The following is a 14,271-nucleotide window of genomic DNA, read 5'->3' on the forward strand; positions in this document are numbered from 1 at the left end:
TAAGGTAAGCACGGGGAGTTGGCTCAGGTTTATAACCGGACTCCGCCAATCTCCCCATGTGCCTCCCCCCAGCCGTGTCCCTCCCCTAGCCGTGTCCCCTCGTAACGCTGGGCCCCCTTTCTAGCTGCCCCCGTCTTCCTAGCTGCTTCCACCTGTTTCCATGGGAGGCGATCCCTTCCGGCCAGGGTCTCCTCCCACGTCCAGTCCTCCTGAACACGCTGTTTGGTCTTTTTGTGGGGGGTAGTTCTGTCACGATCCTCCTCCTGGAAATGACCAGACCAAAGCGCAGCGTGATGAGCGTTTTATTGGAAATGAATGTCGCCAACAAAACAGCAAAACAAGGAAACGACCGTGAAGCTTAACTTGGGCAATAGTGCCACTAACAAAGACAACTACCCACAAATGCGAAAGGAAAAAAGGCTGCCTAAGTATGATTCCCAATCAAAGACAACGATAGACAGCTGCCTCTGATTGAGAACCACACCTGGCCAAACACAAAGAAATAGAAAACATAGAAATAAAGAAACTAGAATGCCCACCCTAGTCACACCGTGACTAGGCGTGACATCTCTGTTCATTATACTGTATGTACCATGCAGACACAGTAATGTCAGAAGTTGAGTCAATAAAATAAACAAGGTGTAAATATATCACACAGTATTTGTGTTCAGCTTGTCAATACCCAACATGGAAAGATGTTAGCATGCATTGGGAGACCTTGTTCTTTTTTAAATCAGAATTGTTTCCCTGTATGATTTTATGCAAATCATCTGAATGTTTTTAGACCTCACTTGACTGTGCAGTCTTTATCCTGCAGGTCTGTGCCAAGCTTTCAACCATATATGCCTGTAGACCAGAGAGCTATACTCCGCCCCAAGAGCTACAGGGTTTTCACATTGCACATTACCAATGGGAATTACATTGGGATTAATCAAAATATAGATTGAATGAACTATATCCTGTCGTTTGTACCTCAGAGTTCACAAGTAGGAATCTGAAAGTATCTCTGCCAATATGTATTTGTTGGTTGTGTGTGTGTGTGTGTGTGTGTGTGTGTGTGTGTGTGTGTGTGTGTGTGTGTGTGTGTGTGTGTGTGTGTGTGTGTGTGTGAGAGTATGTTTGTGCATGCATGCGCACAAGTGACCATTGGAGTGTGGAGAGGAGGTCAATATAAATATGCATTAAACAGATTTGCAATGCCCCGTAAGGTTGAAACAAACTAAATTGGAATATGGTCAATGTTGACTCCTCCAGCCCTCCTGTCCCTCCTCTGCAGCTCTTATGAATAGTGGAAGAGACTAATTAGTTTGGTGCAGATTTGAATTTACACACGGTTTCTTTCAGGCTGATAAATCAGGCCGCAGGAGATAAAACCCTTTTAATTGAATAGCTGCCCAGAGACATGGAATGCTTACTCTGGAACATTCAGAAAACTTTTCCAGGGAAAATACTGATGCTTGGTCGAAAGTGAGAGAGCAGAGTGAACAATCTAACCCCCCGCTCGCCCGAGTGTGCAAGTGGTGGTAGAGGTGGTGGAGGTGGTGGTAGTGGTGGTGGTGGCAGTGGTGGTAGTGATAGTGAGGGTGGTAGTAGTGGTGTTAGTAGTAATGGTGGTAGTGGTGGTGGAGGTGGTGGTAGTAGTGGTGGTAGTCGTGGTGGTGGTAGTGGTAGTGTTAGTGGTGGTAGTTGTGGTGGTGGTAGTGGTGGTGGTGGTTGTGGTGGTGATGGTGGTAGTGGTGGTGGTAGTGGTGGTGGTGGCAGTGAGAGGGGTGATGGTAGTGGAGGTGGTGGTAGTGGTGGTGGTGGTAGTGGTAGTGCTGGTGGTAGTGGTGGCAGTGAGAGGTGATGATGGTGGTAGTGGCAGTGAGAGGTGGAAGTGGTGGTGACTATGGTAGTGATGTTAGTGGTAATGGTGGTGGTAGTGGTAGTGGTAGTGGTAGTGGTTGTGATAGTGGTAGTGGTAGTGGCGGTGGTGGTGGTGGTGGTAGTGTCGGTGGTGGTGGGAATGGTGATGGTGGTAGTGGTGGTAGTGTTATTGGTGGTGATGTTAGTGAAGGGGATGGTAGTGGAGGTGGTGATGGTGGTGGTAGTAGTAGTGGTGGGGTAGTAGAGGAGGTTGTGATGGTGGTGGTAGTGGTGGTGGTGGTGGAGGTAGTAGTGGTGGTGGTAGAGGAGGTTGTGATGGTGGTGTTGGTTGTGGTGGTGGTGGTGTTGTCGTTAGTGGAGGTGGTGGTAGTGGTGGAGGTAATAGTGGTGGTGGTAGTAATGGTGGTGGTAGAGGAGGTTGTGATGGTGGTGGTAGTTGTGGTGATTGTGGTGGTGGTGGTAGTGTTAGTGGTGGTAGTTGTGGTGGTGGTAGTGGTGGTGGTGGTTGTGGTGGTGATGGTGGTAGTGGTGGTGGTAGTGGTGGTGGTGGCAGTGAGAGGGGTGATGGTAGTGGAGGTGGTGGTAGTGGTGGTGGTGGTAGTGGTAGTGCTGGTGGTAGTGGTGGCAGTGAGAGGTGATGATGGTAGTGATGGTAGTGGTAGTGGTGGTAGTGGTGGTGGTGGTAGTGATAGTGCTGGTGGTAGTGGTGGTGGTGGCAGTGAGAGGTGATGATGGTAGTGATTTATGGTAGTGGTGGTGGTGGTGGTAGTGATGGTGGTTGTGGTGGTGGTGGTGGTGGTGGTAGTGATAGTGATGGTGGTGGTAGTGGTAGTGATAGTGGTGGTGGTGGTAGTGGCAGTGAGAGGTGGAAGTGGTGGTGACTATGGTAGTGATGTTAGTGGTAATGGTGGTGGTAGTGGTAGTGGTAGTGGTAGTGGTTGTGATAGTGGTAGTGGTGGTGGTGGTGGTGGTGGTAGTGTCGGTGGTGGTGGGAATGGTGATGGTGGTAGTGGTGGTAGTGTTATTGGTGGTGATGTTAGTGAAGGGGATGGTAGTGGAGGTGGTGATGGTGGTGGTAGTAGTAGTGGTGGGGTAGTAGAGGAGGTTGTGATGGTGGTGGTAGTGGTGGTGGTGGTGGAGGTAGTAGTGGTGGTGGTAGAGGAGGTTGTGATGGTGGTGTTGGTTGTGGTGGTGGTGGTGTTGTCGTTAGTGGAGGTGGTGGTAGTGGTGGAGGTAATAGTGGTGGTGGTAGTAATGGTGGTGGTAGAGGAGGTTGTGATGGTCGTGGTAGTTGTGGTGATTGTGGTGTTGTTGTTAGTGTAGGTGGTGGTAGTTGTGGTGGTAGTAGTGGTAGTGGAGGTAGTAGTGGTGGTGGTAGTGATGGTGGTGGTGGTGGTGGAGGTAGTGGTGATGATGGTAGTGATGGTTGTTGTAGTGGAGGTAGTAGTGGTAGTGGTAGTAGTAGTGGTGGTGATAGTAGAGGTAGTGGTGGTGGGGGTAGTGATGATGGTGGTAGAGGAGGTTGTGATGGTGGTGGTAGTGGTGGTGGTAGTGGTGTTGTCGTTAGTGGAGGTGGTGGTGGTAGTAGTGGTGGTGGTGGAGGTGGTAGGGATGGTGGTAGTGATTGTGGTGGTAGTGGAGGTAGTAGGGAATGGTGGTAGTGAATGTGGTTGTAGTGGAGATGGTAGTGGTGGTGGTAGTGATGGTGGTGGTAGAGGAGGTGGTGATGGTGGTGGTAGTGGAGGTGGTGATGGTGGTGGTACAGGAGGTAGTAGTAGAGGTAGTGGTGTTAGTGATGGTGGTGGACTGGCCACCCCTCATAGCCTGGTTCCTCTCTAAGTTTCTTTCTAGGTTCTGGCCTTTCTAGGGAGTTTTTCCTAGCCACCGTGCTTCTACACCTGCATTGCTTGCTGTTTGGCGTTTAAGGCTGGGTTTCTGTACAACACTTTGTGGCATCAGCTGATGTAAGAAGGGTTTTATAAATACATTTGATTGTAGTTGTAGTGGTGGTGGTAGTAATAGTAGTTGTGGAAGTAGTGCTGGTAGTGGAGGTGGTAGTAGTGGTGGTAGTAGTGGTGGTAGTGGTGGTGGTAGAGTTAGTGGTGGTGGTACTAGTGGTTGTTGTGGTGGTGGTAGTAGTAGTGGTGGTGGTGGTGGTGATGGTAGTAGTAGTGGTGGTGATGGTTGTGGTGGTAGTAGTGGCAGTGGTAGTGATGGTTAGCTCAGGCCTAGTTTGTCATAGGCTAAAGGATGATTTAGTGTGTGAGAGAAAGGCGGTACCCTATCAATACCCGTACATGTCACATGGGTGTGTCCCAACTGACACCCTATTCCCTATATTGTGTACTACTACAGAAGGGCCCTTGTCAAAAGTAATACAGTGCATTTTATAGGGAAGAGGTAATAGGTTGCCATTTAGGACACATCCATGGTGGAACTACTAGGGCTAGTAGTGATCATTGAATCAGGATTGAGTGAAGAAGCTAGAAGGGGATGATTTTGAGGTGAGAATGCTATGAAGTGCAATGGGTATAACAAATATCATGACAGGAATCCAAAGGATATGAGTTATTATTTCATGTGCAATGAGTCATTAGTCCGCCAAGACAATCTTCTTTTACCAGATGATTGGATGATCACATCTGGACTTCAGTGCTCACTCACACTTATCACCAGTGCTGGACACTCCAACACTCAGACATCATTTACAAACAAAGCATGTGTGTTTAGTGAGTCTGTCAGATCAGAGGCAGTAGGGATGACCAGGGATGTTCTCTTGATAAGTGTGTGAATTGGACCATTTTCCTGTCCTGCTAAGCAATTCAAAATGTGCTAAGCATTCAAAATGAGTACTTTTGGGTGTCAGGGAAAATGTATAGAGTAAAAAGTACATGATTATCTTTAGGAATGTAGTGGAGTAAAACTAAAAGTAGTCAAAAAATATAAATAGTAAAGTAAAGTATTTTTACTAAAGTACTTTCCTCCACTGCTTATCACAGCACACATTAACAGAACACTATAATAGAGTTTTAAAGGTAATTCACGGTTGAGCCGGAATGCGGAATGCGCAGCATCAATCATTATCAATCTCAGAATGCGATCTGAGAACGTTTTGGAAAATGGTTTTAAAGGCCATCGTCAGCTGCCCTATAGCACGCCTTCGATTGGGGCGGCAGGGTAGCCTAGTGGTTAGAGCATTGGACTAGTAACCGTAAGTTCAAATCCCTGAGCTGACAAGGTACAAATCTGTCGTTCTGCACCTGAACAGGTAGTTAACCCGCTGTTCTTAAGCTGTCTTTGAAAATAAGAATTTGTTCTTAACTGACTTGCCTAGTTAAATAAAGGTCAAATAAAATATGTATAAAAAAAGATTGAATCCTGGCCTTTCAATCTTTAACCTTGCTGGCCTGTGTTTATTTTCTCCCTGAGTGCTGTTAAGACAATGGTCTGGTCTAGCGGTGCAATGGTCTGTTCACAGAGCCTAATTGACCACAGCTTTGTTTGTACTGCAGTTGTTGAGAATTAATTTGGTGCATCGTGTATCCTCTCTCTCCCTGGTTGCTGACAATCTGCAGGGCTGCAGACAGTCCCACGCTCTAATCTCCTTAGAAGTACTCAGCAGAATGCAGCTAGCTAGCGCCCTAGTGCATATTCAGCTAGGGCAGTACTGCTGTGTGGAAAGCAAGCTAGCTAGCTCACAGCCTGCCTGCTGCCAGTTTTTAACCGCTTTGTTCCAACCTCGGGGAAACTCCAGTGGTTAGGTGACTGTAGGCAGGTCTCTCATGTGGAAACATTAAACAGAGTTAAAAAAAACAGTTTCCTCCTTAAATATTTGTGCTCTTCTCCTTCCTTGTTAGTGTTTCATCTTCCTTTCCAGAATTACTCTTGGACTACTTTAGAAGTGGATACATATGATACTCATTCATCTAACACAGATTATGTTCTTTTATGTACAGATGTAGGACCATAATTTGACCTATGTCTTATATTATTTGACCAAAATAATCCTGCAGCAACAGAACACTTGAACGTTTAGTCCATAATGTTGCTTGATCGGTGCTAAGGCTATTAGCTGGACATAAGTAGGTGCAATACTGTTAATATAAAAAGTGCAATACAGTTAATATAACCATGTGTTAGTGTGGGTTTTCAGTGAATTTATGTAAATCACAAAGCTCATCTGCATTTCCTGTGGTGCAGGAACATTCTCAGCAACAAAAGAGTGATCAAATGAAGATCCTACAGCTGTACAACACTCTGATGCTTGTGACATGGTATGCGCAACCTAAGGCAATAGCTTCTTTAGTGTATGCTGAATGTCTCTAATGAAAGTAGTGGCTAATATGATAGGGACGTGACCGGTCATTTGATAGCAACACGCATAGCAACCAGACCCTGAAGACAAGCAAAACAAAACTGTCAAATGTATTGTATATTTTCTCCTCTAATTAGTTAGTGATGTACATACTGTAGGAATAGCAAAGGTGTCTCCATTGACGTCACAATGTCAACAAATGTGTTTTTCACAGATCACAGTGTTGGTGTAAATGACTTGAATTAAAGGGAAGTAGAAGAGAGGACTCTGTCCTTTCAGCAGCAGTAGTTCACCCATCCAACTTTTATGGTGGATTTTCTTGGTTTTAGTTTTAAGAGAGTACCATCTGGGATGTGATTTCCCTGAATCCAGGCCAAAGCCAGGCCGGGCCCGGCAGTCTAAAAGAAGCCCTGTAATTACTACAAACTGGTTAGCCACCCTCTACCACAGCTCCTTGCAGGACCACCATTTACTGGAAATCCAGCCCCAAGCACCAAGCAACCCCAGCCCCAGCCCACAACTTCAGCCTCAGCCCCAGCTACAGCTCCCCAGCCCCGGCCCCAGCTACAGCTCCCCAGCCTTAGCCCCAGCCCCAGCTACGGCTCCCCAGCCCCAGCTACAGCTCCCCAGCCCCAGCTACAGCTTCCCAGCCTTAGCCCCAGCCCCAGCTACGGCTCCCCAGCCCCAGCTACAGCTCCCCAGCCCCAGCTACAGCTTCCCAGCCTTAGCCCCAGCCCCAGCTACGGCTCCCCAGCCCCAGCTACAGCTCCCCAGCCCCAGCTACAGCTCCCCAGCCTTAGCCCCAGCCCCAGCTACAACTCCCCAGCCCCAGCTACAGCTCACCAGCCCCAGCTACAGCTCCCCAGCCTTATCCCCAGCTACAGCTACAGCTCCCCAGCCTCAGCTACAGCTCCCCAGCCCCAGCTACAGCTCCCCAGCCCCAGCTACAGCTCCCCAGCCCCAGCTACAGGTCCCCAGCCCCAGCTACAGGTCCCCAGCCCCAGCAACAGCCCCAGCTACAGCTCCCCGGCCCCAGCTACAGCTCCCCAGCCCCAGTTACAGCTCCCCAGCCTTAGCCCCAGCCCCAGCCCCAGCTCCCCAGCCTTAGCCCCAGCTACAGCCCCACAGCTTCTGCCCCAGCCCCATGCAGTCCCGGCCCAGCACCAAGCCCCAGCCCAGGCTGCTTTGGTAGGCCAGACCACTGGTGACGGCAAGGCAAGGCAAGGCTCCAACCTCCAACCGTGGGCTTAACATGACCTGTAGGAGAGCCTAATGACACGCTGCCTGGCCTGCTAGAACGCTAGGATATCTCCTCCTCCTCTTCCTCCTCCTGATCCCAAGGAAGAAAACAACATGAGCCATGCCACTGCAAGAAACTGGATTCAAACATGATTGTCAGACAAAGGAAAGTGAACGACTGTTTCCAATACATATCTGCAGTAGATTCAATTACCAATCCTTGGTTTCCCTCTGTCTCTGTCTTTCACAGATGGCAATGCTGTCGTGTAGGAGAGGTAGATTGTATTAGCAACAGGGAGAGATTTGACAGTGTGCGCACTGACTGCTCATGGACTGGATTCTGTGCCAGAAGGCTTGATTTATCCTCCTGGATCCCAAATTCAAAACATAACACTTCAGCCTGCCAGCATATAAACCGGGAGTGGAAATTAAGGCCATGCTTAAAAAATCATGGGAAACCATCACTCAAGTAAACAAGAAATCTGTAAACAAGGAGAGATATAATTCCAGTTTATTATAACAACATTTAGTCACATTATAATCTAGAATACTGTATAATAGGCAGTTCATTTGTAAGGATTTATCAGTTAATCTTTCAAGGATTTATATATACAGCTATCTAACATTTTAAGAAGATTAAACTTTTCATTTCATACAGTTTTAAATGAAACATTCCAATTGAGACCAAATTCATTCACCCATAATTTGATCTCAAAACCAAATGAAATGCCAGTACTGTGTATGATACAATGAAGGGACTTCCCAGCGTAGACTATGTCCGACGAGGCCTCAGTAACAGCAGACAGAACTAACCTAAAGAGGCCATCTGTTGACCTGAGCCTAGCTACTCAGCTCATATATAAACAAACCTGTCTTGTGCTCTGATGGAGTCCTCCACACCAGACCTGGGTTCAAATAGCATTTATTTTATTTCAAGTACGTTGAGAGTTTGATTGAGGCTGCCTGATGTGCCAGCCAGGTGGGCGGGGTTCACAGTTTTGGGACTATTCCATTTGTTCCTTTGCACCATCCATTGAAGCTCAATTTAAATCACGCACAAGCTAAAAGAGAGAGACAGTGGAAACTTAGGTAGCAGCAGACAGACAGAGACCTACAGTACAGTATAGATACCCAGGTAGCAACAGACAGACAGAGACCTACAGTACAGTATAGATACCCAGGTAGCAACAGACAGACAGAGACCTACAGTACAGTATAGATACCCAGGTAGCAACAGACAGACAGAGACCTACAGTACAGTATAGATACCCAGGTAGAAACAGACAGACAGTGACCTACAGTACAGTATAGATACCCAGGTAGCAACAGACAGACAGAGACCTACAGTACAGTATAGATACCCAGGTAGCAACAGACAGACAGAGACCTACAGTACAGTATAGATACCCAGGTAGCAACAGACAGACAGAGACCTACAGTACAGTATAGATACCCAGGTAGCAGCAGACAGACAGAGACCTACAGTACAGTATAGATACCCAGGTAGAAACAGACAGACAGAGACCTACAGTACAGTATAGATACCCAGGTAGAAACAGACAGACAGTGACTTACAGTACAGTATAGATACCCAGGTATCAGCAGACAGACAGAGACCTATAGTACAGTATAGATACCCAGGTAGAAACAGACAGACAGTGACCTACAGTACAGTATAGATACCCAGGTAGCAACAGACAGACAGAGACCTACAGTACAGTATAGATACCCAGGTAGCAACAGACAGACAGAGACCTACAGTACAGTATAGATACCCAGGTAGCAACAGACAGACAGAGACCTACAGTACAGTATAGATACCCAGGTAGCAACAGACAGACAGAGACCTACAGTACAGTATAGATACCCAGGTAGCAACAGACAGACAGAGACCTACAGTACAGTATAGATACCCAGGTAGCAACAGACAGACAGAGACCTACAGTACAGTATAGATACCCAGGTAGCAACAGACAGACAGAGACCTACAGTACAGTATAGATACCCAGGTAGCAACAGACAGACAGTGACCTACAGTACAGTATAGATACCCAGGTAGCAACAGACAGACAGAGACCTACAGTACAGTATAGATACCCAGGTAGCAACAGACAGACAGTGACCTACAGTACAGTATAGATACCCAGGGAACAGCAGACCTCTAATCCTAACAGATGGGTCACGATGAGCCCCATAGGTCTAGCTAATTGTTTCCCTCTGACGTCAACCTAACCTGCAGTACCTCAGCCTGCTGCCTTTTCCCACTCCCCAGCACGTCACCTGGAAGGTTTCCATCCATCTCCGAAGCAGAACCTGGGGAACCATCAACCATCTGATCCTGGGGCCCCCTATATCCCAGGTTTGGCAATGCTTGGATAGGTCAGGTCAGGTTGGGGGGAGGTGGGCATGTTGTAGAGGCACCTGGGTAGTGACAGAGGCACCGGAGCGTGGCATATTGTCAGCCTGGGTGGCGTGGTCAGGGGACGTGGCGGCGCAGGGTCAGGTGTGTGCCATGCCATGCCAGCCTAAACCATGGCCCTCAGATGAAGGACCTCTTGGATAGAAAATTGAACCCCTGAGGAGTGTCTGTTCATTTTGTTTTGATGTTGCTTTACCTTGAGCAAGACTCAAATATGATGAACGCGTCTTGAATGCTCAGGGAGACATGATCTCTAAAGGGATTATCATGATCACTTTTAGAGTTACAAAAATAACACATTTTCCACTCAACTTTGGAGAAATATAGTTTAAATCTATATCCTAGCCAATCATAACCTATGACAGCAATGGGGATCACAAATCACCATTGTGTCCAGAACTGGGAGAATATCTCTGATATTCACCTCTCATCCTCAACAGACCAGGTTTCGGCCCAAAGGCACCCTATTCCCTATACAGGGCATTCTGAAAGTTTTCTGAACCCTTGACTTTTTCCACATTTTGTTACTTTACAGCCCTATTCTAAAATGAAAATGTATTGAAAAATATAAAATAGTTTTTTCCCCCCTCATCAATCTACACACAATACCCCATAATGACGAAGTAAAAATATGGTTTTAGAAATGTTTGCTAATGTATATTTAAAAAAACTGAAACATCACATTTACATAAGTATTCAGACCCTTTACTCAGTGCTTTGTTGAAGCACCTTTGGCAGCGATTACAGCCTCAAGTCTTCTTGGGTATGACACTACAAGCTTGGCACACCTGTATTTGGGGAGTTTCTCCGATTCTTCATGGTAGATCCTCTCAAGCTCTGTCAGGTTGGGTGGGGAGCTTCACTGCACAGCTATTTTTCGGTCTCTCCAGAGACGTTCGATCGGGTTCAAGTCCGGGCTCTGGCTGGGCCACTCAAGGACATTGAGAGACTTGTTCTGAAGCCACTCCTGCGTTGTCTTGGCTGTGTTCTTAGGGTCGTTGTCCTGTTGGAAGGTGAACCTTCGCACCAGTCTGAGGTCCTGAGCGTTTTGGAGAAGGTTTTCATCAAGGATCTCTCTGTACTTTGCTCCGTTCATCTCCCCTCAATCATGACTGGTCTCCCAGTCCCTGCCACTGAAAAATATCCCCACAGCACGCTTCACTGTAGGGATGATGGCAGACAGTCCTCCAGACTTGACGCCTGGCATCAGGCCAAAGAGTTCAATCAAGTTGTAGAAACATCTCAAGGATGATCAATGGAAACAGGATGCAGCTCAATTTCAAGTCTTCTAGCAAAGGGTCTGAATACTTATGTGAACAAAATATTTCTGTTTTTTATTTTGAATATATTTGCAAAAATGTCTAAAAACCTGTTTTCGCTTTGTCATTATGGGGTATTGTGTGTGTAGATCGAGGAGGGATTTTTTAAAAATCCATTTGAGAATAAGGCTGTAACCTAACAAAATGGAAAGAGGGAAAAAGTCTGACTACTTTCCGAATGCGCTGTATAGTGCACTACTTTTGACCAGAGTCCTATGGGCCCTGGTTCTATGGGCCCTGGTCCTATGGGTCCTATGGACCCTGATACTATGGACCCTGATACTATGGACCCTGGTTCTATGGGTCCTGGTCCTATGGGTCCTGGTCCTATGGGCCCTGGTCCTATGGGTCCTAGTCCTATGGGTCCTGGTCCTATGGGTCCTATGGGTCCTGGTCCTATGTGCCCTGGTCATATGGGCCCTGATCCTATGGGCCCTGATCTTATGGGTCTTATGGGCCCTGGTTCTATGGGTCCTGGTCCTATGGGCCCTGGTCCTATGGGTCCTATGGACCCTGATACTATGGACCCTGATACTATGGGTCCTGGTTCTATGGGTCCTGGACCTATGGGTCCTGGTCCTATGGGCCCTGGTCCTATGGGTCCTGGTCCTATGTGCCCTGGTCCTATGGGTCCTAGTCCTATGGGTCCTGGTCCTATGGGTCCTGGTCCGATGGGCCCTGGTCCTATGTGCCCTGGCCCTATGGGCTCTGGTTCTATGGGCCCTGGTCCTATGGGTCCTGGTCCTATGGGCCCTGGTCAACAGTAGTGCACTATATACAGTTGAAGTCAGAAGTTTACATACACATAGGTTGGAGTCTCGCTTTTCAACCACTCCACAAATTTCTTGTTAACAAACTATAGTTTTGGCAAGTAAGGACATCTACTTAGGACATCTACTTAGTGCATGACACAATTAATTTTTCCAACATCTGTTTACAGATAGATTATTTCACTTATAATTCACTGTATCACAATTCCAGTGGGTCAGAAGTTTACATACACTAAGTTGACTGTGTCTTTAAACAGCTTGGAAAATTCCAGAAAATGATGTCCTGGCTTTAGAAGCTTCGGATAGGCTAATTGACATGATTTGAGTCAATTGGAGGTGTACCTGTGGATGTATTTCAAGGCCTACCTTCAAACTCAGTGGGAAAAAGGGAAAATCAAAAGAAATCAGCCAAGACCTCAGAAAACAATAGTAGACCTCCACAAGTCTGGTTCATCCTTGGGAGCAATTTCCAAACGCCTGAAGGTACCACGTTCATCTGTACAAACAATAGTATGCAAGTATAAACACCATGGGACCACGCAGCCGTCATACCACTCAGGAAGGAGACACGTTCTGTCTCCTAGAGATGAACATACTTTGGTGCAAAAAGTTCAAATCAATCCCAGAACAACAGCAAAGGACCTTGTGAAGATGCTGGAGGAAACAGGTGCAAAAATATCCATATCCACAGTAAAACGAGTCCTATATCGACATAACCTGAAAGGCTGCTCAGCAAGGAAGAAGTCACTGCTCCAAAACCTCCATAAAACAGTCCGACTACGGTTTGCAACTGCACATGGGGACAACGATTGTACTTTTTGGAGAAATGTCCTCTGGTCTGATGAAACAAATATAGAACTGTTTGGCCATAATGAACATCATTCTGTTCGGAGGAAAAAGGGGGAGTCTTGCAAGCCGAAGAACACCATCCCAGCCGTGAAGCACGGGGGTGGCAGCATCAAGTTGTGGGGGTGCTTTGCTGCAGGAGGGACTGGTGCACTTCACAAAATAGATGGCTTCATGAGGAAGAAAAATGATGTGGATATATTGAAGCAAGACATCAGGTTAAAGCTTGGTCGCAAATGAGTCTTCCAAATGGACAATGACCCCAAGCATACTTCCAAAGCTGTGGCAAAATGGCTTAAGACAACAAAGTTAAGGTATTGGAGTGGCCATCACAAAGCCCTGACCTCAATCCTATAGAATATTTGTGGGCAGAACTGAAAAAGTGTGTGCGAGCAAGGAGGCCTACAAACCTGTGACAAATTGTGAAAAACTGAGTTGAAATGTATTTGGCTAAGGTGTATGTAAACTTCCGACTTCAACTGTAGGAAGTAGGGTGACATTTGAGACAGATTCATATTGTGATTCAGGGAGACAGTGAGGCGGAAAGGCAGGGAAGCAGTCAGACAGTGAGGCAGGGAAGCAGGGAAGCAGTGAGACAGTGAGGCAGGGAGGCAGTGAGGCAGTGAGGCAGGGAGGCAGGGAAGCAGTGAGACAGTGAGGCAGGGAGGCAGTGAGGCAGTGAGGCAGGGAGGCAGTGAGGCAGCGAGGCAGCCCTTATGGCTGCTACATTCAGGATAACAATCAGTGCTCCTCTTCCCCTTCACTTTTGTTTGACTCCTCCGTTTGCACGCAAACCTGAAGCTCACGCCTCCCTGTTCTAGATGGGCAGGCCTGATAAGGCACCGACACAGTGGGCCTATCAGATCTGCCCTGCTCTGCTCTGCACTGAGGTAATAATGTGGATGAACCATAGGGCAGATATGAGCTCCACCATCAGATGCCAGTGCGTCATAAATAAGATTTTGTTCTCTGCCTGACTTCTCTGGATAAGTTAAATAAATAAATAAAATCAGGGGACGTTCCTTGACGATTCAGGAGGTCATGCGATACACAGTGAACAAATTGGACAAATAGGAAGAAAGTCTTACTCGACACTGTATAGGGCTATTCACCACCATATGTTGTCCATACCAATACACTGTCCATACCATTACACTGTCTATACCATTACACTGTCTATACCAACACACTGTCCACGCCAATACACTGTCTATACCAATACACTGTCCACGCCAATACACTGTCCACGCCAATACACTGTCCACGCCAATACACTGTCTATACCAACACACTGTCCACGCCAATACACTGTCTATACCAATACACTGTCCATACCAATACACTGTCCATACCAATACACTGTCTATACCAATACACTGTCCATACCAATACACTGTCCACGCCAATACACTGTCTATACCAATACACTGTCCATACCAATACACTGTCCATACCAATACACTGTCTATACCAATACACTGTCCATACCAATACACT

The 14,271-nt window shown here is 47.0% G+C and overlaps 1 protein-coding gene across 1 annotated transcript; it reads left to right on the forward strand.

Annotated features, from left to right (window-relative positions):
* The first annotated feature begins 11,373 nt into the window (after nt 1-11,373).
* LOC139394302 (cuticle collagen 2-like) lies at nt 11,374-11,925 on the forward strand. Its single transcript, XM_071142334.1, has one exon. It carries the CDS (start codon nt 11,374-11,376, stop codon nt 11,923-11,925), a length of 552 nt encoding a protein of 183 aa, XP_070998435.1.
* The last annotated feature ends 2,346 nt before the right edge of the window (nt 11,926-14,271 follow it).

The sequence above is a fragment of the Oncorhynchus clarkii genome, unplaced genomic scaffold (genome assembly GCF_045791955.1).
Source record: "Oncorhynchus clarkii lewisi isolate Uvic-CL-2024 unplaced genomic scaffold, UVic_Ocla_1.0 unplaced_contig_3050_pilon_pilon, whole genome shotgun sequence".
Lineage (NCBI taxonomy): Eukaryota > Metazoa > Chordata > Actinopteri > Salmoniformes > Salmonidae > Oncorhynchus > Oncorhynchus clarkii.

Coding starts and splice junctions, on each gene's coding strand:
- LOC139394302 (XM_071142334.1), top strand. CDS start 11,374: ATGGGCCCTGGTTCTATGGGCCCTGGTCCTATGGGTCCTATGGACCCT.